The sequence below is a fragment of the Chamaea fasciata genome, unplaced genomic scaffold, assembly GCF_029207755.1.
Source record: "Chamaea fasciata isolate MVZ Bird 193981 ecotype frontalis unplaced genomic scaffold, bChaFas1.0.hap1 SCAF_10, whole genome shotgun sequence".
Lineage (NCBI taxonomy): Eukaryota > Metazoa > Chordata > Aves > Passeriformes > Sylviidae > Chamaea > Chamaea fasciata.
In genome coordinates, this window is record NW_027094095.1 from 29,481,035 (window position 1) to 29,506,667 (window position 25,633).

At 43.8% G+C, this 25,633-nt stretch overlaps 1 protein-coding gene across 8 annotated transcripts in view; it reads left to right on the forward strand.

Moving 5' to 3' along the window:
- The window catches only part of FGGY (FGGY carbohydrate kinase domain containing), a 127,195-nt gene extending 119,170 nt beyond the window's left edge, over nt 1–8,025 (forward strand). For all 8 annotated transcript variants that reach the window (XM_066192916.1, XM_066192914.1, XM_066192913.1 and 5 more), the window contains 2 exons: nt 6,557–6,618; nt 7,777–8,025. In XM_066192916.1, the coding sequence (XP_066049013.1) occupies nt 6,557–6,618; nt 7,777–7,858 (144 nt within the window). In that variant the 3' untranslated portion in view covers nt 7,859–8,025. The remainder of the gene's footprint in view (nt 1–6,556; nt 6,619–7,776) is intronic.
- The last annotated feature ends 17,608 nt before the right edge of the window (nt 8,026–25,633 follow it).

Below are 25,633 nucleotides of genomic sequence, written 5' to 3' on the forward strand. Positions count from 1 at the left end.
CCAGGAAGGATGAGCGGGGAGAGGGTTGATTGGGCAGTGCCCTGCATTAGGAGCTGGTCAAGGAATTTGCTCTCCTGACTCCCAGTTGAGCCTGTGTTCTGTTAAACACAGCTGCCTGTCAGCATGACATTTCCAAGCCTAAAAACTGTGTTAAATCAATACATTTTCATGTGGTCTCAACGGACAGACCTTCTTAGTCTATTTTAACAGCGATGCTGTGTGTGGTTAAATTTATTCCACCTCAGAAGGGGGTGAGGGAGATGTGCTGCCAGTGCCAGTTGGTGCTGGAGTCAGGAGCCCATTCCAGCTGTGGCATCAGCACCACGGCGTGGGCTGGGACCTTCACACACAGCCACTGAAGGGAACAGTCCCTGCATGGAGAAGCTGCACGGGCTCATGTCAGGGCAAGAGCAGCTAAACCCTACCCCAGACTGCTTGGGTGGTGCCCACAGACGTGATTCGTAGCGCCCAGTGCCAGCAGTCTGTGAAGCTGAAACAGGAGCTGAGCACTTGGGCTCTTTCCATTGCCCAGGGAAGCTGAAACCCCTGCTAAGCCGTCAGGTTTGTGTCCAAGCAGCTTTGGGCACAAAGAGGTGCCAGCAGCAGAGCCCTCACAAAGCAAACTGCTTCATTATTTGCTAGTCAGAGGCAACCTGGAGAAGTGCAGACTCAAATCAGCAACTAACCAACCTATATTTAGTAGCAGAGTGGCTGGAGCTTAGACCCAAACATAGTTTCTAGCTGATAGATGATGTGGCAATCAGAGCTGACCCTTGTCCTGTTCTAAATTTGGGCTGCGGAATAAGTAATTAATATCACGGCTGGCATGGCAAGGCACCCTTCCAGCAGCTGCCCTGCCACTGCTGCTCCTCTTAGTGCTGTGCCTGTGGCTGGCCAGCCTGGCTGGGCTCTGGGACACCAAACTGGGTGACCACAGCCTGGCTGGCACTGTGGGGACACTGAGGGAGAGGCAAAGTCAGTGTGCTGGAGGCAGAAGTGATCCTGTGGCCTTACCTGTGCTCGTCCCTGCTGCTCTAAGAGCTCTTTTCCGTTTGTTCTGGTACTAAGGGGTGATAAACTGCTCTGGTGGTGCAGGACAGGTCGGGTGATCCATCCTTCAGTGGGATGGGGAAGGTGCAGGAGGGCTGGGAGCTCCCTGTGACACCCACAGTGCAAAACTGGGGACACGCCTCGAGTGTGCAAACTCTGTGCCCCAGCCAAACCAAACTGGGGAAATGGCACAGTCCACTGCAGAGAGGGGTAACTGAACATTAGAAGAGTAAATTACATGTCCCAGGTAACTCCAGGAATCTCTTAAAACTTTCTGGAATCTGATTCAGTGCCCGAACCAGAAATCCACCTTGTCTCAGTGCTCAGGATCCATCCGGTTGGCCTCTGTCAACTCAAGGTGGATGGTTGAAGGGTAGAATAATGTTGGGCTTCTTTAGAGCTGCCTCAGTGTAACAAACAAATGTATAAAATATTCCTCTAAGGAGGGCCAGTGCTGTTACTGAACGTATGGACAGAGAGATTCCAAAGGCCAGTGACTTTCCTTGGAGGACAGACTGAAGTCCTGAGCTGGTGTCCTGCTTTCCAGCCATCCTTCCATTCTCTTATCCCTCCTTCTCTCTATTTCATGTGCACAGACAGACTGAAACTCTTTCTCTCTCTTTCTCTCTCTGTCTCTCTGAGGTTTGACACAGACACAGGAATTGATGTTGGATCAGAGCAAAAGGAAAATATAAACTTGTGTGAAAATTTCCACCTTTTCACTAAATGAATCAAAGCCAAATTTTCACACTTTGGTCTTAGGTGTGAAATTTTTGCTCAGCTCTAATATTTATCCATAATGTGTTTTAAAACTTGGCTCGCTCCATCCAGAAACCCACAGAGAATTGAGTTACAGATTCTGGGCTTTGTGCATGCTGCCAAGATCTGCCCCTATAACTCAAACAAATTTAAGGGGGGGAAAAAAAACCACTAGAAAAATATTGTATATGGTCCATCACATGCTTTCTTCATGCAGTCATATACCACTAAAAAGTAATGTTCTGCTAGGCCTGTGTTACAGAAATACACTCATGTAACTCCTGTAAACACAGATAAGATGAATTTTGCATCTCCAAGCTGTGGAACAAGCAATCCCTAAATAAAAGCCTAGAAGGAAATAGCAGTCTTACTTAAAATTCTTATAAAAGTTTAAAAGTATTTTTTCAACATCAGCATTTCAAGGAATCTATTTATGCCCCTCAAATCCAAATATATCTGTCACTGGACTTCTTAAAACGATGCTAAAGACATCTGTTAGCTGAGTTTGTGTGTGTGGAATAGAGATGAGTGTGAGAGAGGTTCTTCACTGCTGCAGAACAATTACAATTATTACACAGAACATTATTTGTTTCATTTGGTGTGAGGACTAGAAGTGTAAGGAAAGTCACTCTGACAGTTTGAAGGTTAACACCTGCTGAATCTTGAAATCAGGACGGATCTGGTGGGAAGAATGTTCCTGCCTTTCAGCCTGTTGTGAATGGGGAAACTTTTACATTATTTTCTTCCTGCTGCTGGATCTGTGACAGGAAAACTGAACAGAAACATTGGAGAGGTGAGGCTGGCCTGAGTGTGAACATCAGATCCCAGTTTGGTGCTGTGCTGCTCCATGTGCAGCCACGTGCTTTCAGCCACTGAAATGGCACAGGAGGACTTGAAATGATCTGTGGTTGTTTCGTTGTTAATAACTACCTTAGGTAGAAGTCCAGGCATTTCTTGGGATTACCAAAATGACTGAGTGGTGAGAACGCAGCTGGGAAGTTGCATTTGTGCTCAGATGCCTTATCCATTTAACTTTGGATACAATATTTTAAGGTCTCAAAGTAAAGAAAAAAGCCTAAGTGGGATTTGTTACTTCACTTTCTAAACTAAGGCTGGTGTCCCCAAATCTGATTTCTCATCTGCTGCGTACTTTAAGGACTCACGTCCCATTAATTTTCAGTAATACTCAACTTCATCAGTCCTTGAGTCACTGCTGAAAATCAGACCTGGGGACTGTCCTAGGTTGGGCTTGATGATCTCCAAGGTCTCTTCCAGCCTAGCTGATTCTGTGATTCTGTTCACAAGAGGGCTTCACTGGCCTCCCTGTGCAGTCCCAAGGGACGTGGGCTCCTCTAGTGAGGTGTGCTGGGTTTTGTGAGGCAGCTCTTGGAGGATCCCAAGTGCAGGGACTCAGAGAAGATGGATCTCCCAGCCTGAAGCTATTCCCTGTGTGCACCTCCTGTGGCTCCTGTGCCAGGCTGATGGGCTTCTCCTGGTGCCTCCTCTCACACAGGGCTAAAAACCTTTTCCCTCCCATAACTGAAGAGACAACAGTTGAAATTTCCAGCTTTTAGATGCTGTGTCCAAAGTTGGGCTTCCCTTGGAGGTAGGATTTGCCCTGGGTTCCAGTAGGGTTTCTCTTGGAGATCCACTGCCTGTTGAGGCTGCCCTGGATTCCTCAGCTGGGTAAGTGTTGGATCAGATCAGCCCCAGATGATGCTGGAGAGTGGAATTCAGCCACCAGCACCGTGTGGATTTGAGTGGCTGCTGATCTTCCCAGCAGCAAAATGGCACCTTGAATTGAGATCTTGGTGGGCCTTGGGGAGTTTGGTTCCCTGTCCCTTCCCAGGCAGGGATAACCCCGCTGGGCTGGGTCTCTCCATGGAGAGCAGAGTGTTTACTGGCTTGTATCTGTCTCAGCGTTGACACTCCAACAAAAGGTTAGAAACCATGAATGCATCCCTTTATTTCTGCTCCACAGTGCCTCTCTTTTTTTTCTGTGTAAACCCTTCACTTGCCTCTTGCCCAGCCTTTAGAAACGATGATCAAATGCGAACTTTCAGGGTTTATTTATAGCGTAGCCTTTATGGAAAGAGAGAAAAGAAATGATTAAAAAGCAATTTTACAAAATATTTTGTTTTAAGAGAGAATTCATTGTGTTTTAAATCACTGTATTCATTGTACTGTCTAGACTGGCAAACAAAGAAGATAGAGCGTCATTCAAATTAAGATTGTGAAATCCTTGGTGACTGGAATTATGGATTTGGATGTCAACCCTCAAACAAACTATTTCTGAACGGCAGTATTATCGCTTTGCTATATTTAAGGCTTTGTTGGAGACAGAGCAGTGCACAAGGTTGATCCGATTCAGTAATGCAATTCTAATGTTCCTTTGTTTCCCATTTCATTATAAATTCATATTTTCAATGTTCTGTTCCTCTTTGTCCCCAGAAAATTGTTGAAAAGACTCTCCTCTGGGAGTAAAGTTTTTTTGTTCAAGCTAACAATGACCAAACTGACTTTAAAACACAGAAAAACACACAACTAAAATGTGAACTGAGAGAGGGAATTAATTTAGGATATTTTGAGCAGCATAGAATGGGTGAGTTGTTGAAAATTGCTGGCTGTGTATTTTTCTGCCATGTTATTCTACAGAACCATGGTAGCTGCTGTGAGAATTTAATGCTGTGGATTCTCAAAGGTCTGTGTATTTCCAGTAGATTTAAAAACACCAGAGTGTTTTAGCTGATGAACTGAAGACTGATGAACTTGGGAATCTTCCTCCTTAGCTCAGTGTGGATGATGGGGGTCGAGCAGAAGGGAAGCGGCAGCTTCTGGAAGCTGTAAGAGCAAAGCAGAACACGAGTGCGTGGAGCAGCCATGTCAGAGGCAGAACATTCCCTGGGAATGGTGCTGTTGTCCTGGTCCTGAGTGTGCATGGAGAGGGGAATGCAAAGTCTGGCCCTCCCTTTCATTTTTGTTGCACCTGTGATAAAAAAAAAAAAAAAAAAAAGGATTTACCTGCTTAGACACTTTAGATGTTGTGAGTTTATTTTCGTGCAGTGTCTCCAGGGCAATTCAAAAGGAGGTGTAAAGCAGGGAGCAGAAAGGAAGGTGACTCTTCCATTAGTGAGAGAGTGTTTCAGGGGGCTTTGTTTTCCCTAAGGCACAATGGAAAAGCAGTAGCCATTGTACCAGAGGGAATTGGCTTTCATTTGAGTTGGCTTTTTTTTCTGAGTATTCATTCATTTTTTGGATAGTCTGTAAATCCAGCTGGCTGTGTAAGGGAGTTGTAAGAGACTGACTATTGTAAACAGGGACAATGCTTGAGCATTGTCAGTGTCACCTGTTAAAGGACAGGGAATAAAATGCCTATTTCTCTTACTGGGAAGGATATCAGCCTTTCCATGGCAGTATTTTAATCTGGCTGCTGTGCAGAGTCTCAGTGCCAGCAGGCTCACATGTCCCAGAGAAAAGAACACGCTATCTCTCTGCAAGTGTTATTTCAAGGGTGTTTCTTGGAGAATCAAAGTACCATCAACCTCTGCACGTATGGAAGAGAATTGGGCATGTGAGAGCACAGAAATATTCCCTGCTGGTGCATCAGCACCTTAGCAGAGCCGAGTCCTGACTGCACAGCTGGCAGTGCTTTTGCCTTTGGTAGCACCTGCCCTGGGCTGGTGACACTGCACTGACATTTCCCATCCACTTTGTGAAGTTCTGTGAGATCCTCTCCTGTCAAGTGCTGGATTAGTAGAAAGCACAGATTTCACCAGAGCAGGTATTCCAGCCTGTAAAATCATCCAAACCTTTTAAAAATCCAGCTGTAGCAGCCGGCTGGAAGGTTCCAGCAGCAGAACAGACTACCTGTTCTCCAAGATCATGCTCATTCTTAGGCACTGCATTAAAACAGGTTCAGGGTCTTGCTTAGAAACTCTGAACCCTGATTTAGTCACACACTGATTCTCGAGTCCTGACCTTTAATGTTTTTAGCGTTCTCCCATGTAAAAAGCTGTTGCTTTGATTCTCCTTGTGGAATCACTGTCTGCTGCCTCCGCTGTCTCCTGAGAGCTCAGGCCTCTGAACTTCCATGGTTCTCATCCCAGTGGGATTGCTTGGGAGAATCCACGGAAAACCAGAATCTCAGAGACATCAGGAAAGGAACCAAATTACTCATCCCTCTCCCTTCCACACGTGACTGTCCCAGAGACTCCTTCTGCTGGGGATTCTGTGAGCTCTGATTTTATTTTGGCCAAAAGCAGAGCAGGATCAGAGTTTGCCTCTTTGTGCTGGAATGTGAGGGCAGCTGTGAGCTGCAGAACAGACCTTCCCGGGTTACCTTTAGCTTGTGGAGCACCCTCGAGTCCTCCCTTGCTGCAGGGAACTGATCCTTTCAGAATATGTTTACAGGATCTCAAGTGCAATATCATTTTATTTGAGAACCCTCCCCTCCGGGGACGCAGTGTTTAACATTTCCTTTGGTTAGAGTAAATAATAGAAGATAAGTCTGTTCCGCCTGGGACTCCCAGTGAGAGGGAGGAACAGATTTTGGTTACTGAGGGTCTGCAGAGCTTTGTTCTCTTGACTACTTTATAATGGGATTGAACATATTTGCTGCCATCTGGCCTGCTCAGCCGAAACAAAATACATCACTAATGTTCCGATTGGTTTTGAAACATCTTGTTCTTGTCAAAAAGTATTTTAAATCAAAACAGGGCTTTTCCAGTTGGCGTTTGTCTTTTCCTAGGAGGCCATGGCGAAAATGGGGAAAATTGGGAGAGTCGTGCAGCCCAACCACGAGCATAAAAGGTAACGCCGGCCCTGATGTGTTCCACTGGGAAGAGTTCAAGGGAGATAAAGCTGGGGTCGGGAGATGAGGCTGGGGTCTGTCTCTTTACAGCCCTGCTGGACTGCAGTAGTGTCTAGCATACAGATGCTTTAAGAATCACATTTTAAAGAATTGTTCACACTGTGTTTCTAAGGATAATTTCTGTTGCTTTTTAAAGCTTGATTATTTATATTATATTTTAAGGATTATTAATACTATATTCCAGAGGGCTGTTTCCGTTAGTTTGCAAGGATTATCCTCCATTCCACGATGTTTTAAGGGGAATTTACGTTGCATTTTTAAAGGCTCCGGATCCCGTGGGCGGCGGCGCGCGGGCTCCCCCTGGCGGCGGCGGGCGCGGGCCGAGGGGACGCGGGGGGACAGAGGGGACACGGCGGGGGGGACGCGGGCCCCGTGTCCCGTTCTGGGCCCCGCGGCACAGGACACACTCTGAGCGGCTGGAGCGTGTCCGGGGAAAGGGGCTGGAGCCCCAGGAGAGGCTGAGGGGGCTGGGAAAGGGGCTCAGCCTGGAGAAAAGGAGGCTCAGGGGGGACCCTGTGGCTCTGCACAGCTCCCTGACAGGAGGGGACAGCCGGGGGGGGTCGGGCTCTGCTCCCAGGGAACAGGGACAGGAGGAGAGGGAACGGCCTCAAGCTGTGCCAGGGGAGGTTTAGATTGAATATTTGGGAAGATTTCTTCATGGAAAGGGCTGTCCAGCCCTGGCACAGCTGCCCAGGGCAGTGGTGGAGTCCCCATCCCCGGAGGGACTTAAAATCCCTGTGGATGTGGCACTTGGGGACGTGGGGCAGTGGCAGCCTTGGCAGTGCTGGGGGAACTGTTGGACTCAGTGATTTGGGAGGATTTTTCCCACCTGAATGAATTCTGTGAAGCTCCAGTATCTCCTCACTCTCACGACAGAGAACTCTGTGGAAAACTGTCTGAGAACTCAAGTTGTCTGTGGGGAAATGAAAGGTGGAATTGCAACTGGAAATCACAGGGAGGGCTCTGACCCCGGCAGCAGCTGTACCTAGGAAAGGGTCAAAGTGTCTTTAAGCTGGGAGAAGCAAGTGAACATATATATTGCAGGGGATTTAAATCTTCAAATCGCAGGCTTTGCTGACGGTAACTTTCTTGCACAGATTTTATGACAAGAAATACGAAGTATTTTTGAAGCTTGTGGAGCATCAGAGAGAGTATCGTTCCATCATGAACAGCGTGTGATCCAGAGGCACGGAATCTGGGAACAGCAGGGATAACAAATTTCCAGGCACGTGTGATGCGGGTAATTTCTTCTTACTGTACCGTCCATGTTGAAAACATGCTTTTATAATTTAAAGCATACATTTTAATTTTTAACGAGAAATAAAATGCAGTCGCTTTACTGTGAAGCACTGGGTATTTTCTGTGAATAATCCCTGCACACTGGGACAAGGAATTTTCATTTGTTCCTGTCAGAGAACACAAGACAACCATTTGCAGGTACCTCAGTGCCAGTATTTGGACTGGCAGGAACAGCACAAGGAACAACACGATTCACTCAGATGGACTTGAGTCCATGGAGTCAGTGTTCACATAGACGGACTTTGCACACTTACCTTGAGAGAAAATCCTTCTTTAGTATTGGCCTAGGCTGCAATTCCCAGTTAAATGCAAACAGAAGTCACACAATGACAAAATTATGCTTGGATTATTTGGAAAATAATAGTTTCTGACTTTTTTTTTTTTTTTTTTTTTTAATGTTAGTAGTCAGCCCTGAAAACCATCTGGTAATTTTTTTAAAGGAAACAATGCTCTTCCTGCCTTGTCGTTCATGGAAAAGCAATTGTTGCCATTTCCAAAGTACCCATTGTTAGGAAAAAGAGCTTTACAAGTTCAGGGACATAATTAAGGACAATGAAAGTTGATGGGAATAAAATGAAGAAACATAACAAAAACAGTAAAACAAGCAAGAAAACGACTCTGACATAGTGGGATGCAGAGCTCCCAATTCAGGGGCACGATAAAATCTGTCAGCTGACAAGACGGAGTGGGAAAAAGCAATTGGAGACCAATGTGTTGTAACCAGTAAGTATTCATAAATTTCAGTGTCTCTGTTTTAAGATGCAATTAGTGTGCAAAAATGAAGTCCACAGACTCCAAATGGATAGCAAAGGTACAGGTTATACAGGGACAGATGTGCGGGGCTGGCTGGCACTGCACCAGCACTTTTACCTCTTCTCAGCTCAACACAAACAACTTCAGCAAAGTTTCCATAAACTTCCTGCTATTTATATCATTATCCTCAAAGTGGCCTCGATTTCTCTGGCTGAACTGGTACCAAGACTTAGCACGAGGCGTGTAGGGAGTCTGGAAAGGGAACAAACAATCACACTGCCTTGGTGTAAAATGTAGATGCACAGGGTTCAAGGCCTCTCTGTGCCTTGCGTGGGCTTGCACGACACAGTTACAGAGATTTGTTCACATTTCCTGCATGGCCTTTTAATGCCTTTCTCCCCTTGTGATACTTGTACTTTATAGTTGCATTTTTGTTACAAGCCGGCGTTGCTGCCAGTTTCATGTGATCCATTTTAAAACCAGAGCTGCAAGAACTCTGTATCCCAGTGGCTGAGTAATCAGCTGTGATAACACAAACACTGCTGCAGGATTTTGCAGTGAGACCGCCTGACCATCCTCGTGTTATACAAGACTTAGCAAACTGTTCCGTTTGCCAAGTTCTCAAATTAAAATTTAATTCAAAACGAGCCAAGAAGTAAAATGTTAAAGCTCAAGAGTTCTAACACACTTCAGCTGCAGGTCGATGGGCACTGTACTGTTAAACTCTGTGGCATTCTTGTAACACTGAAGTTGTAAAACTTGCCCTCTGAGGGCTCCACATTGAGCGCCTTGGCCATGCCAAGCACTGCTGAGTCCTTCAGCCTGTGGCAGCAGCACAGTGACAAACCCACCCCAGAGAAGCCCCTGTCATAGCTTGAGGAAGTTTGGCCAAGGGCCCCAGCTGGGCTCAGTCCTGAGCTGCAGACCCTGCCACCCTCACCCCTTCAGGTGCAATTTGCTGACAGATTTTTATCATGCAAATTAAAAGAAGGGAAGCAACCATAGAGTCATCAGCTGCTCCAAGAGTCCTGTGGAGAGGCCCAGGTTTCACTCACATGGAGAAGACGAGAACATGATGGTTCCAAAAAAGCAAAGAGCAACTCTTAGGAAAAACTCCATGAGACTCACCCAGGTCAAGAGTCCTCGCAAGGCAAGAGTCAGGAGTGATGGCCTGTCAAACAGGTAACCTGCAAACGGAACGTTCACATGAGATTGGTTATTTTGTATTCTGATGCATTTCGGTTCCATGTGTCTCTCAATCACTTTGAAAGTTAAAATCTTTTGAATGCAGAACCTTTCTGTGCTGTCCAAATGCTCCTACACTTTTCAATCATGCTACAGTATCCAGAGGAAACCTTCTAAAAGGGATCCCTGCCACCCCAGTCCCTGGAAAAGAAAGTATTCTGCTTGACATGGAATCCTTCTGGGAACTGGGATTCCAGCCTTAAGAAAAGGCAGAGCCAATGTGAACTGTTTGGATTTGGCAATATCTGGGGGAAAATCCGGCAGCTTTCTACGCTGGAATCCGATTTGAAATTTTAGAGGCAAGTTGAAGTCCTGCAGTTCAAATCTGAGTGATATTTGAAAGGTCCAGCCTGACCCTCTCTAGGACTGCTTTTTAATTAACCAGGCTTGTCATCACATGCTGTGTTCTCCTCACCGCCAGGGCGACTGCAGGACTTCTCCAGGTAAGAATTCCAGAAGCACGTTCAGTAGAAGGTTCTGGATGCAGCAGTGGATGGTAACACTTCCACCACAGTATTGCCAGTAACTGCATCAGGAGGTAATCACATAATGGAACAGGCTGGTTTTCCTTGCTGGGTCTCTTTCAATCCATTCATTATGTACTGCTCACTCAGTAAATGCCGATTTATAAACACTCAGGGGTCGAGGTTGTTTCCTTGGCTTACTGTGTTGCTTCTCACAAGAGGTGTGAAAAGCGACACAGTTCCACAATAAAGAACATTTCCCTTTTTTCCCCCTACATCCAGCCTCCCAGTACAACAGGCAACCTCTGACTGGGGCCTGGTGAGATTAGGAACTTCCATGCTGCTTCTTGTGGAATGTTATCCCAGGGATTCAATAAACTACACAAAAGCAAAATGCTGGAGGCCTGTTTGATATTTCACAGACTTGTTTGATCTGACATGTGTCAAATGATAAATGCAAATGGCTGCAGGATCGTTCAAGCCCAAGTGGGTTTTGAAATGCTGTGGGAAAATTAGAGGATAAATAAATCTGATCCCAGGAGCTCAAGCTCATTGTTTGGCATGTGTCAGAATGCAGACAGAGGTAAATATTACCTTTGTCTGCAGGGAGGGCAGGTTAGTGCTGCAAACCGGGGACTGTGCCTCCAGTAAGGGGTCAGGCAGCAACCTACCAAATTTAAAAATTAAGATATGCTAAACATACTGGAGATTATTTAATGTGTACAAGGAAGTTAGCAGGATTAATAAAGCCTCTTTCTACAATGGACTGAAAATTAATGTGATTTTTTTTTTTTTAATACATGGTTTTCCTCTGCTAAGTGACTGTGAAAAAATGGAGCCTCTGCTCTTCTACACTGGTTTGTGCAGAGATTCACAGATCAGCTAGGGGAGGGTTTCCTTTCCACAGTTTCTTTCCCTGTGGATCTTCCTCTGGAAGCTCCCTGGGAAATGGTTGAAGCCCTCAGGAATACACGTGCCCGTGGACAGCACTGCAGCTGCATCAAGGTGGAGTTGTCCAGGGTGACTTCCAGGTTCAGTTATCCCAGATAAACCAGCAGGCACAGCCAAGGAGCAGATTTGCCCCTCTGGAAAAGCCAATTGCCACATCCTTTTTTACTCAGACTGCTGCTGGTTTCCAAGTACAACATGGAGATGTCTCAGGAGCGAAAGGGGGCAGAGTGTGAGGACAGTAAGATTAGCCTGCACGTGCAGTGACAGCAGTGAGTTTGTGCTGTTCAGAAAACAGGAGAATTAAATGTCAGGGCTGGCACCACCAACAAACCCAGCAAAGCACAAACAGCATCTCAGCAGAAGCAGCACAGCCTGACTGGCAGCTCCGGGGCACAGCGAGCAGTGTGACAGGTCAGGGAAATAAAACCTCTCAGCATTTCAACTGATGCAACTTGACAGGGACCCCAGTGAAAACAGCAGCACAACATTGTGCTGCCATTTTGATGGGATTGTTCTGTGGAGCTGAACAATGATCTTTGTTCTTAAAAACAGCCAGCGAGGAGTTTGTGTGGGCTGTGCTGTAACGAGAAGTCTCCAGGAGCCCTCAGTGCAAGGGTTCTAAACCCAGCATCACCTCATCTGCTGTCACTGAGAAAGGGAATTTGAGAGAAATCATGTTTGAAATCCAGGAAAAAAAAAATGTTCCTGATGCCATCAGTTACATCACGTGTACAAGGACTGGGAATGTGAAATTTGGCCCAAAGGCATTTTTATGAACCTCACTCCAACTTGTGCTTTTTTACTCATTTTCATTTGAGTGCAGGGTTTATCTTTGTGCCTCTTGTGTTTTGTTTGCATGCACAGAGCACTTGGCTGAGCCCACAGCTGTGCTTATTCCTAAATCCCCGTCCTGTCTGTACAAACCCAGTCTGGCACCCATCTTCCAGCTTCTCCTCGAGCTTTGTGTTTGACACCCATCACCTCTGACCAGCTTTGACCCACTGGGGTGGCGGACCAAGGTCTGGGGATCCCCACGGCTGCACTGCTGTGCCTGTGCTCAGTCCCAGCGAGGCCAGTGGAGCTCTGATGGATCCCAGAGTCCTTGAAGGCCTTTCACAAAAGAATCCCATGGAAATTAAGACTTGCTGCCCTCAGAATCCTTTGTTTGGAAGAACAGGAAAGGAAGGACTCCTCTGAAGTTGACCCATTTGTGCTTCAGTGAATTTTTCATAAAATAGACAAAATCCTGTTTTAATCTATCCCACTCCACAGCCTTCTGAGGGACTCTGTAGGTTTCTCTAAAATACCTCTGTGGTTATTGTTAATTAGAAAAAAATAATATTGCTGAAGGATCGCTTTTCAGTTGAACTTCCTGAACATATGGTTCAAACTGAAGCTGAAAAGGAAAACTTCAGGACAAACTGTATGAATTACTACTAATAATAAAATCAGACATTTTTTATAAGTCCACATTAATCTTCTTTAAAAGCTTTGGGTTAACCACATTTTTTAAATAAAACTTTTACCGGAGCGGAATTTATTAAGAGAGCTCAGTGTTGCCTTAGCTCTGTTCCACGGGGCATCAAGAGAAGTTTTATTACTGATTTCAGTCACAACAGACTTAGATCTACACAGAATGGTTTTGATAAGCCCAATGTAAAAGTTTTATTGGTTTAAGACATGAAAAACAGACATGTTACAGAGACCACTTCTAGTCTATAAACAGCCATAACATGGATAATGCGTTGCACTGGAGTCGCTGCTCCGGAGTGTAAATAATGGTGCGGAGGGAAGGAAAGCCTGGCCAAGTATGTACAGCTAAGAAAAACAACACAGACCCAGCTTGTATATGGTACTTCTCCTCTGCAGATCTCAAAATTAAATACAAATAAAGTCTGTATCATTAGGTCATACTCACAGATGGAAAAGGGAAAATTAACCAGGCCAGGGAAAGAGGAAAGTTGATGCTCTTTGTTGTTATGTCTATCTTTGTACTTGAAACTGTAACTACTGGGGCATTATGTGGAACAGGTTTTTGGGGCCATGTGGTTGCTGTTTGTCCTGGATGGGTTCTGTTCAAAGCCTCCTTTTCCTGTATGTTATAAAACAGCGTTAGAGAAACATGAAACAACCTGAAGTATTACATGGTGTCTCTCTTGATGTGTCCCTGGCTGTTGGGGATCCACTGATTTTTTTGTGCTCCCAGAGGATGGGAATAGTGGCAGTGGTGACATGGGGCTGAGCTCTGTTGTCTTTATCCTAAAGATAAAAATGTGCTTTTATTGCACCAGCATTAACAACACGGCCCCTTGTTGTCCTTTGTACTTAGATCTTTTTATAGCGTGGTGAAAAAAAGTGTGAATGGCTTGTAAATATAACTTGCACTTGCTCCAAGGTGCCAAGCTCACACTGGCTCCAGTGGTGCAGAACGCGGGCCTTAAAAATCCTGAAATCCCTTTATAAATGCAATTATGGATGTACCTCCCTCCACTATTCTGTGCTTCATCCTTGTATTCACTTGGAAAAACTGTTGAAATGCTGTAATCCCAACCATATGGCTCAGAGCCTCAAAGAAGGCTTTTAGCAGACACGTTTGTCTGGAGAATTAGGGTTTTACACAGATTATCCAGTGGCTGGAGATGCTCTGGGGGAGGACAGGAGCCCACACCAGGCGCTGCACCGACAGAAGGACCCTCTAAATCTGCTCTGTCCCTTTCCTGTTAGACAGATCCTGGGCTGGAATAAACAGTTTGTGAGCTTACATTGGGATGAGATGTCTTTGAACAATTTTCCTCTGTAAGACCACACAGATTTACTTAAAAACAGTAAACAGATTAAAAAAAACTTTATGCATGACTAGAAACCAACTTATTGAATTGTTAAAAATGGAACTTCCACGACTTTTTTTTGTGTAAAACGTTTTTACAGGACTGCAAACCAATGTAATTGTGCCTAGATCAGTTTTATTTTGGGTAAATGTTTCACTCGGGAAGCAGGAATATAGGACAGAACGAGACCTATGCCTGGTGTGTCTTACTCCTGATTTTTACCCATAGAAATTAATTTTATGGGATAGCTGGATTTTTATGCTGCTGATTAAAAAGACAAGCTGTCTTCTCAGAAGTGAGTTCATGCTTGAAGATGAGACTTCATGTTTGTTACATCTCGAGCTTTCACACTTACAAATGTGATTACTGGACTGTTGATTTTTGTAATAGGGTGGGGTTTTTTTTGCATAGTCGAATATGAATTGTGTGATTTTCTGGTGCATTTTACCCATTCCACAAGTTTGTATTGTAATTTAACAGTATCCTCTGAGATCATCTGTTACTTTTTGGCAGGCTAAGGCTTCATGGGCATTTCAAAAGTGGCACCTTGTAGATGTGAAAGCAAAGAGCAAATGAACATACAGTTACTGATTTTTTTGGGAATATGAAAATGGGATTTCTCCTGCTTCTAGTGAGGGAACCTACATTAATTCCAGAGAGAAGGGCTTGGTCCTGGTTCTTACACAGGCCTGGAGATTGCTGCCAGAAGAATGCCTTGTTTAGTAGCACTGTCAGTACGGAACACTTCCCACAGAATAAATGCCCACAGTTGGTTTCTGCTGGGAGAGGGGCTCACTGGAGGCAGGTGAAGCAGCTGGACTTGCTGTGGTTCCTGGGAGAGATGTATGCAGAGTCTTCTCTAAATTAGTAATTTGATTGACATATTCAGTTCATTAATAATAATTTACTGTGATTAGCAGAGAGTCACAGAAACTCAGCATAGATATCACACATAACTAATTGTCACTGTTTCCCTCCTCCTCTGCAGTTGTGTCTGTCACTTAAATGTACTGAAATAAAGTCTGGTGTGACTGCCTTCCCTGCCAATCCCTGCCTTCCCGGGGTGCCAGAAAGGGATTCTCTCTGTACCATAGGCTAAATGGCAAAAAGAATCAAGGTGAGTGTTCAGGAAACCAGGTCGCTTGCCAGAGCCAGGTCTAAAACCATGAGTTCATCAAATGGCTAATTTTATATCAGCACCATTCATACCATTCTTTCCTCCCGTAATGAGGATCTGTAAATAAGAGCAACTGGAGGTTTTAAAATACTGTGCCATAACTTCGATTCAATGATCTTCGAGGGCTTTTCCAGCCTTAACAATAGTGTTTCTATAACTACTGGAAAAAATCTCGCCCCTTTATTGGGAAGTTATAAATGTATTTGTTTCCATCTTCAACAGAAAAATGTCAGATGCCAAAGGCCTTTCCATTGTTTTCAGATTTTCCTTTCCCTGCCCTGATAAGATTCTCTCCTGCAGAGATAACAACCACACAATAGCCCAGCAAAGGATGGCTGAGTAGGAGTAAGACACCACAGGGATGGTCACATCCAAGCCCAGGACACTGAACTCCAGGCAAGCAGATTTTATTTAACACAGTGGCACCCAAAATCCATCTGGCACATCCCATTCCTCTCTGACTTCCTGTGCAGGGCTGGGGGGCATTTGCAGATCCAGAACGTCCTCTCAGCTGGACAAGCAGTGATGGTTTCTGTCAGCTGCAGCCCAGAGCAGTTGTGTTTACAAACACTGCACACACACAAGCCCATGAGGTGTCTACTCTATTTGTGCAGGGGAATAACACCCACATTTCTTTAGCTTTGCCTTGTACAACAAAGGGAACGAAATGTGTTTCTGATTATGTGATAGATACGGAGTCAAGGGAAGCCCAGCATTCCCAGACCGTAACCAATGGAAATTCTGAAAGGCTCCCTTGCCCTTTGCAACCTCAACAAGTTGAAACCTCTTGTGTATTTTGTATTAGCTTGTCTTGTCCAGTAATTAACTTATATATGACTCCTAGGGGACGAGTGATTATGGTTTATTTCCAGATGACTCATGAGCAAGTCTGCAGAAAGAAAGTTTGTGCTGCTCACAAAACAGGAAAATGGAATATTTAGTGTTGCTGATGATACCAGTTCTGGCTGCTGAGCTCAGGCACCAGGCGAAGGGGCTGGAAACTCGTCAGCTTGAGTGCAAGGGCCTGTTGAGACCCTGCAAATGCTCAAGCTCTGCTCCCAGAGGGTTTGATTGGGAATAGGAATTGCAGCAAAGATCCAGGCAGTGATCCTGCGCTGTGTGAACAATATGTGTGTGTATAGGAAGAACAAAAATCATTCAAACATCATTCAGATCCAGGATTGTGATACCACATTTTTAATTTCCTTGTGATCTCTCACTGACTGAGTGAAGCAAGGTAGGAAACTCAGTCTTGCAGGATGACCAGTGGGTGGCAGACCCAGAGGGAGCAAAACCAGGCAGTTCCTTACATATTCAGTAAAGCCATGGACATTCTTACGGATGCGAGGAATTTCTGAGTCCAGCAGGTACCAAGGCAAGGTGGCCCTGGTTTCACCTGATATGGATATTCTTCCCTCCAATTGCATTAATAGAGCGTTTGGGAGGAAAGAGGGACTCGGGGTCACCTTCAGCAAAGACATCAGTGGCTTACTCTCGTCCTGAGTCGATCAGCTGGGAAAAACATGCCAGGCCTGTCATTTATTTTTAATAGATTATCTGCACATAATCAAATTTCTGATTTATTGAGTCCAAGCACTCCCAGTGATGCTGGAGTTGGCTCTGTCCTGGTTATGAGGGGCCCGCCCAGCTGGATCTGATAGAAGGAGAAGACAGATGATATCTGACATGGCTGTAAGGCTGCCAGAACTAATTTACCCCTTCCAAAATCCTGAACTGGCCTTTGAACATTTGAACTGTGATTGAATTAGAGATTGATTTTGGCAGTCAGTGTTTGTGTCATGAGGCTTTGAGGTTTTGATGGCACTAAACAATCCTAACAAGATAAAATATTTAGCGTGACTTTGCCTAAAATGACAGATTTTTAGGGAGCTTCCTCTCTTGCAGCAATTCTGTGTGTTATTTCAAACAGCACCATTGAAATTGTCATTTCTCCTAACATTTTAGGCTGGAAACTTTGCAAGTGCCCTTAGGAATGACTATTTCACAGTCTTGTATTTGGATCTGGGTGCCTTTGGTGGTTCTAACCTATATGTTGTTGGGAATCCTCAGCCAGAACTGAGTGATAAATGTTTAGTCCAGTAGAAGTCAATTTAATTAATTTTGAGGAAATGAAAGAAAAAAGCCCAACCAAACCCCAAATTCAGAAGCAAATTATTCTGAAAAACAGACTTGGAATTCAAAGATGCAGAGAAAGCCTTAAAGTTTTTCAGGAATCAGGTCCTCATGTTTCTATTCCTTACTCAGTGCACAGCACAGGTGTTCACTGAGGTCACATTTCTACAGGTCAGATTTGCAAAGAATTCTTCATGTCAGTACCTCACCAGGGGCCAGGCTTTGAAACTGTGACAGTGAGATTTTTGAGAAAAAGGAGCTTTTCAGATCTGGACACATCTTTTGGCTTAAAATGAAAGCTGAGCATTTCAGAAAATAATTCTAGTAGAACTCTGCAAAACCAAGCCCATTGTACTAAACCCCAGCCACCAGATTTGACACATTTTTAATTCTTGCCCACAAAAGGAAGGCGTAAAGCACTGATCTGTTTTTTGGCCAAGGAGCCAGAAGCTCCTGGGTATAAACCTTTATCTCTGTGACACAGCTCAGCTCACAACATCTCCCAGTTTTACCACAAGGAAATTTAGCTCTAAAGCGTCAGTGGTGAGTCTGTTCTCATCAGCATCTTTGAGGAGGGGTATTAAAGTTTAAAAAGCTCTCAGCAGATCGAGCGCTCACAAACATTTATTAGTTTTTCCATGAACACATGACATTGTTCAGTAAAGCAGTCCCTGGTTTGGGGTTTGAAGTTGTCAGGGAGGGGTGACAGTGTCACTTTGCTCTGGCAGGGGAGCAGCTGCTCCCAGTTACAAGGCCAGTTCAGATGACAAGGCAGGGTACACTGGACAGCTCATGGTTTGGCACTCCAGATCTTGCCTAATCATAAGCAAATTAAAACCAGGACATTTTAAAAGGAAAAATTGATTCACGTGGATTTTCCAAAAGTAATCTAATGATAAAAAGTCTGAACAAATACTTCAATTATTTATTCATAATCAGTCTAATGAGCACATCTTATAGTGGTCCAGGAGACCTACATGAGGCTGAGCTTGTCATTCCTGTTTGCAGAAGTGTTTGAGAGGAGCTGAGTCAGGGACAGTGTTGGTGTGGAATCATTCAGCAAGGCAAATTATGCCTTATTTGCCAATTAATAATTTAATTGGCCAATTTATTTGCCTTTATTTGCCAATTATTAATTTAGTTGGCAAGGGACTCTCAGGTTTTATAAATTATGAAATGAAATGTAGGGGTTTTTTCCATCTGAAAATAATGCCCTCCCCTTCTAAATCTTCTCCCTCAAAAGACATTTAACATCATCGAAAAGGTACCTGAGCCCAACTTGCATTCCTATTTTTAAAAATTAACTTGAATCAAGGGCACACTAGGTATTTTGATCACCTGACAGAGTAGCAGCTTATCAGTGCTGGTGTGAAACATCTCTAAAACTTGCCAGACACTTGTGATACTTTGGAATTGCATAACTGCAGACTTAGGTTGTATAATAGAAATTTGTCCACATCCTAAGTGAAGCGCAGGATTTAAGCAGAAGGTCTAACATGTTGAAGTAATTTTTAATGATGGGCATTTATATGCCATAGGGTATTTATTCTGTGTCATGTTCTACGGTCCTTGGGAAAGGTTTGATTTATGTAAAGGTGTTCTTCAATTTAATGCTGCAAAATTGATAAGAAAACCTGTTCAGGCCTTGGTTTTGTGCAGTGTTCACCATCCCGATCCTGATTCAACCAGGCACTGAAGCACAAGCCGAATATTCAGCCCTCAGGTAACACATAACCTCTTATGTGTCAGTAATATTGGAATAGAAATACACTTAGAACAGAAATACTGCCCCTGGCATTCCTGCTGAAGCACTGATAAGCTAAACAAAGCACTTTTCAAAGCCTAATAACCGGATGGGATTTGTAGCATAAACAATGCTCCTTGTTAGTCACCAGTCCCCAGGGCATCTTCCTCACTTTGTTACAGATAAATTAGCAACAAATGAAATGCTGTGTGCGATTTCCTGCCCTGGGTATGCCTGTGTGCTCGCTTGCCAGTGTGAGAGCTGTCATTTATTATTTATCCAAGAATGTATTCACGTCCACAGTGTGATTTAATTACTTATTAAAGGTGCCAGACTGGCAGATGCAGAAGCTGGAGTTTGGTTATCCAGAGAACATGGTATAGGCAGTGACATCCTCTCCAGGATGTTCAATGCTTCACCCTAAATCTCCAAGTACAGCTCTTTCTCTCCAACCTTTTTTCAGGTTCTCTGCTCAACGTGTTAGCTTCATAAAGGCTGCTAACAGAGATGTCAGTCCTGTGGCTTTTAGACAGGAATGTTGATACTCTGGAAAATACATTAGGCAGTCTGTTTTAGCTAGGCCACTCAAGCATTGGGTTAGTACTAACAGAGGTGAAACCTCTTCTAACTAAATAATAGCAAAAGATATTTTTTGTAAAGGTGGCATGAGCCCAGATTTCCTTCTGCTTGCCAGGGGCTGTGTGCACAGTGCTGTGGCTCTTTTGCAGTCACTCAGGCCTTACCACAGACGCACTTGTCTTGGAAACTGCAGACTGAATTCTGCCCTGTTGGAAGAAACAGGATTTTGGGTCCATTTTTTATGTCACTCTAAGTCTATTACTGCTCAGTTGTGAAGTTCAAAGCACTTCCCCCGCCCCCAGGCACAGCTGGATGCAGGACAGCAGGGAATCTTCTCTCACTTCCATCAGTACACAGGCTTCAATGGGGAAACCCAGATTTTATTTGGCCTTAACTCACTGAATTTTACCAGAGAAAGGCTGTTAAATAACAGCAAGGTTCCTTTCACATAGCTCCAGAATATTTTGAGGAAGATAAGGAATACAGGAAAATCCAAACTTCTGAGACTCCACATTAAATCAGTCAATCCATGTTAGCCCAGGTCAGCCATTCCTGTTGCCTTGCTGACATTTCGGTCCCACTACATGCCTGAAAGTTGGAATCCTGGATCCACTTTGTCTACATTGTAGGTTGGGCTTTTTTGGTGCTCAATCTTCGGTGGGATCTGTAAAGCACAACTGCAGTGCCAGCACCAGTGTTTGCTCTTAATGAGCTCCTTGGTTTGGCTCTGGAGTTTGAGCTGGCAAACACTGCTGTGCCTATTTTAGTTTAAACAGTTGAACAGTCCCATCAAAGCCAGCAGGTCTGGACATGCCAGCCACTGGCACTGCTGCATTATTAATTCCCAATTCTACACATCCAGTCTCTTGATGTACTCCACCAAAGCCTACCCAACCAAAACCAGAGCCTGTGAGGTACAAAGATGGGGCTGAGAGGTGTGAGGGTGTGAAACACTTCTGGCACTGTTGTGGAGCAGGGCCTACGTGATGCCCTTTGACACAAACTGAGGGGATTTTGACTGAGATGGGCTTTTGCATGATGCACCCCCAGTGAGTCCCATCTGTGACTGAATCCATCCTGGAATGTGAGAGTGGGTGTTGCTGGATACGTAGGAGGCTTCGCAGAGCTCAGCTCAGAACCACTGTGCCCCTGGTTCCTGTGCATGAGCAAAATAGCAGCTGTTGGAGAGCAGCACCAAAGCAAGGGAGGAATCTCTAAATGCCAACAGAAGGGACAGACAAGATTAGCCTTTATCTTAAAAAATGATCCGAGTGAAAAACGCAATATATAAAAATACAATTGCAACCTCCCTGGCAGTCTGTTCAAGAGAGGCTTGACCCCTGCTGTGGGAGTTGGCTTTCTCTCTTTGGAGTATGTCATAGCAAGAGAACCTTCAAACATGGAAGAAAATGTGTTCAAAATTCTGAGGCAGACTGAAGTCTATTTTCAAATAAAACCAAGAAAAACGACATGGATATAGAAATGATGGGAAATCTGAACTTGGTTTTGACAAGTAGGTACACAATAACTTGTTTACTTAATATATAAATGTTGCAGCATCAGGACAAGTCACACTTTACACACCTGTAGCTCTCCTACCCTGTCAGCTGTGGTTGGGCTTCAGATAGTGTTGAGTTATTCAATAGCAAGTGGTGGCTGTGACATTTTCACTCAGTGTTTCTATTTTTGAACACAGACTCTTCTTCCAGTGAAGAATACTTTTTTCAATACTCCTTTTAAAAACATGTCTTTTAGTGCTTTTCACGTTAGCTTTCAGATGTTGAGAAAGGACTATTCTTTAATAACTTAGCTGGTAATAATGTTTCTGAATAATAAGATAATAGTATATAATTGGTATAATTGAACATAGAGTTCTAAAAAATCTTTCATTTAGAGAGATTAGAGATATTACCAGAATTAGTTTCCCTAGCAGTACATGCCAGTACCCTGGCAGAGAATCAAAGGGGTTACTTCTTGGAAATTGAGTTCGTGATTTCCCGGATCCTGAAAAAAAAACAAACATTCCCAACCTTACCTGTGGATTAATCCCTGACTATGGTGAATATTGGACGTATTTGGTGCCCAATATGAAGTGTGAGGATCCTCTCAGGATCAGAACCTGCATGGCACAAAACTGGATCACAAACCCACGTGCCAAACTGGTGCCTTCCTTAGGAGTCACCTTTTCAGCACACCTGTGGGAACAGGATCTCAGTGTGTTGTGTTCATAACCAGCACGTCTCTGCCACAATTCATATCCCAGTGCTGCATTTTTTGTCCTGGGCACAAACTGAAATTGTATCTGAGACATTTAATACAAATGAATTTGCAGAGGGGCTGCTGTGATGACACTGCCAACAGTTCCATGATGTCAGTTAACGTCAGCTGGATAATGCTGGAATTGCCAAAGCCCACTCTCACTTGTGACCTTGTCCACTAAAAAAAGAGAAGGGTACTAAAATAGAAGTGCAGATATCAATGAGAAAGTAAATGAAAAGGCAGAAATAAAAAGGCATAGATGGGAGATGAACAAATGTTAGGGAAACAACTGAGGAAGTGAGAGCGGGGGAGGGAAGGGTGCAGTGCCAAATTGGGGTTTTGCTGAGCAGAAAGGATGCTGTAGAGGTGTAAATATTTTATTCTGTTCAAGTCACTGTTCTTAAAAGTTGCCAATTCTGAGATTTTTCCCTGAAATAGTTGAGGCAGGTCATTCCTTAAGGGTGTTATCATTTGTCTCTTGCTGGATGAAGCCAAAAGGTACAATTACAAGATCACAGTCTCTTTCATAAATGTAGGTCAGTAGTTTTCTACCTCTGACCTGCTTTGTCTCCAGTATAGCTTTTTATGGAATTTAATGAGGTATCGCAGATTTTGGTTCTGTGGCTCTATTTCCATCTTTTTTGTTTCAGTTTATCAATGTCTACCTCACTGGCATTCAGAAAAAAACAGTTTTTTTCTAAAGCTCCTATAGTAAACAATACTATTATTCTGTGTAAAAGGTGTGCATGCATTTGTACTCTGTATATACACACTCAATGTATCACATGGGCTAAGATAACTCTGTCTGGGAGTCTGAAACCAAGGAGCCCAGAAATGAATCCAGTCAAAACAAAATTAATTATAAAAGACTAGAAATGCCACCCCAAGCCTTCAGTTTTAATGAGATGACTGTTTCTTACCAGCATTAAATCTGTGGGGATAAGGAAATGTTCACTGAGTTAAGATGTGCTAAGAAAAGTGTAAAGAAGAGCATACATGGCTCAGGAATTTCAGGAATCCCACTGGCTTAAACAGTCTTTTATTTAAAGCAAATGTTCTCATAGTTGAATGACTTCCAAGAAGGGCCTCAAGTGATGAAAGTATTTCCATCTAATGTGAAAATACTTGAAAGATGCTTATTCCATGTGAAAATATTGCCACCTTTCAGAGAAGCCTGAAGACTGAAGAATACAAGACGCCTTTAGTGAAGATACTCTCAGACAAGGTGTTAATTTTCAGAACATACAAAATATCCAGAATTCCCACTATTTTGATAATGAATGGATTTTAATGACTTTCATCTCCTATAGCAGCCAGGGAAAATATTTCAGACTGTTTTACAAAACAGATACTTCAGTAACAGAGTGAAAAATTTTACATTCATCATCCAGACATTGCTCCTTTTTCCCTCAGGGCATAACTGACCTGGAAAGTACCACTGAGCATCTGCAGGGAAAAGCAATGGGGAAACAAAACCTGTAGGGACTAGCAAAGCACTGAGAGTCTGGTCCACAGCAGTGGCTTTCCAATTCCTATTTTACCATTTTTAGATGTTCAGTTATGCTGAATAAACTCCATTTAATAACTTCTGCATGGGCCACATTTGGAGAATAAAGATAGTCAATGCTTTTTTCATGAAAACAGAGTAACTTCCAATACACAGCTTGATTCAAAAGTGGCAGGAAGGTGCCAGAGATTGTGACAGGGTGTGAAGGGAAGTGTGGCCCAGCAGGTATCAGAGCAGTTTGTACTGTGTAATAATTCATTCCACACATATTGGGAATTGGTTTATTCTGGTTTCTGCATCTAAAACTTCAGATGTGCCTCAGTACTACAGAACACCATGGGGATTACTGGATGCTCCTAAAGCTTTTGAAAGATGCTCAGGAAGTGCAGACTTCCAGAAATCAAATCAACTGAGCTACTAAATTTGATTGGAAAGCAGAGGAAGATTTTTTAATCTTGTTTTCTAAAGGCAAGAAATGTGCATGTACATGACTAACCACCAAGGGTCAGTGTTCGGTGGTTTTATATTCTGACATCTTTGTTCCCAGGTGCTTGCCAAATCCCTTTAAGATGCAGTCCTGTAATTAGGATTTTCCAACAGTATTTTTGAACTAACAGTAAGATGCATATGTGCCATACAAAGTATGGGAAAATTCAAGTGTCTGGATATGGGGCTTTTATCAGCCAGCTACCAAGTTATGTCTGAACTGAGTACTGTTCATATTCCTGGATATAATGAAATGTCCCACTGAAAATAATTTTAAAAACCCTAGGAACTGGATTTTATTTTTATGAATAGCAATTAAATTATTGTAGCGAATGCCATTCTTCTGTTAAGAAAGTTAAGACAGCCCTCACAAGAGACTGGCAGGTGCTTTGTGAAGTGGGCAAAGGATGCACTGTCAAGAGAACTGAACACATTTTAAGTAAGTTGCTGTTGAGAGAAATAATTTAACCTGACTTTAAAATGCAGTAACTGTGGATATCAGACACCAGGAGACTGAGCTGCAGTCCTGGTGTGAGGTGCAGGCCTGGCTGGCCTCCCCTGTTTCTGGGATGTTAATATAGGTCATAATCCCTGATTGGCACAAACCCAGAATGTACTGACAGACATTTATATAAACTGCTGCTCATGAAGAAATCTCCAACCAGGCTTAAAAAATAAACCCAACCCACCTTACTCTACATAAGGCACAGAGATCCCTTTGTTCCCCTTCTGCCCCACGGCTGAGCTCCAGGCACAGCTGCCCAGTCTGGGGAGTTTCTGATGTTCCCCCTCTCAGCTGTGACTTGAAAGCTGCAAAAACTGGGCAGATTTCTGCGTGGAGCTGATTGGATTTCTCTGCAGACACAGCCAGACCCTTGCAGTGCTGACACTGCTCTGTCTGGCGGAGCTCTCAGCCTGACCTGGATGCAGCAGCCGGGAGCACAGGGGTGAGCTGCTGTCTCCTGACATAATCCCACATTTCCCTGCACAGCCTGCCGTGTTTCTACACAGATCTCAGCCACGCTCCTTGCCCCAGCCAGTCTGGGTCACCCTTCCAGCACTGTCATCCCGTAGGAATTATCATTTCTGGATGCTTCTGAATGAGGATCAACCCTCAGGAAAGGACACAAAATTACAGAACTACAAAGAAGTAAAGAGGGATAAAATAAACAAAAGCTACTAGAAATTTAAAAAGAGCAAAAATACTAAAAAAACCCTAAAATGAGCATGCTAAAGAGTACAAATCCTAGCACAGAACTCTGGGGGATTTTACTGTAAAAACCTTTTATTCCTTATTCTATTTTTAATAAGGATTTATGTTAATCCTCCATGGCAACCAAATCTCTTTAAGAACCTTTGGTGAAGGAAACAGTAATAGGGTTTCCAGAAATCCAAGTCCACTCTCAAGTCTTTATCAGTTCTGGAGAACACTAGGAGGGGAAATAGTTATGTAAATACCATCCATATCATCACCACAATTTTAACCTCTGTGAGGCAAAGTAGAATCAGTAACAGAAAATCAAAGTATG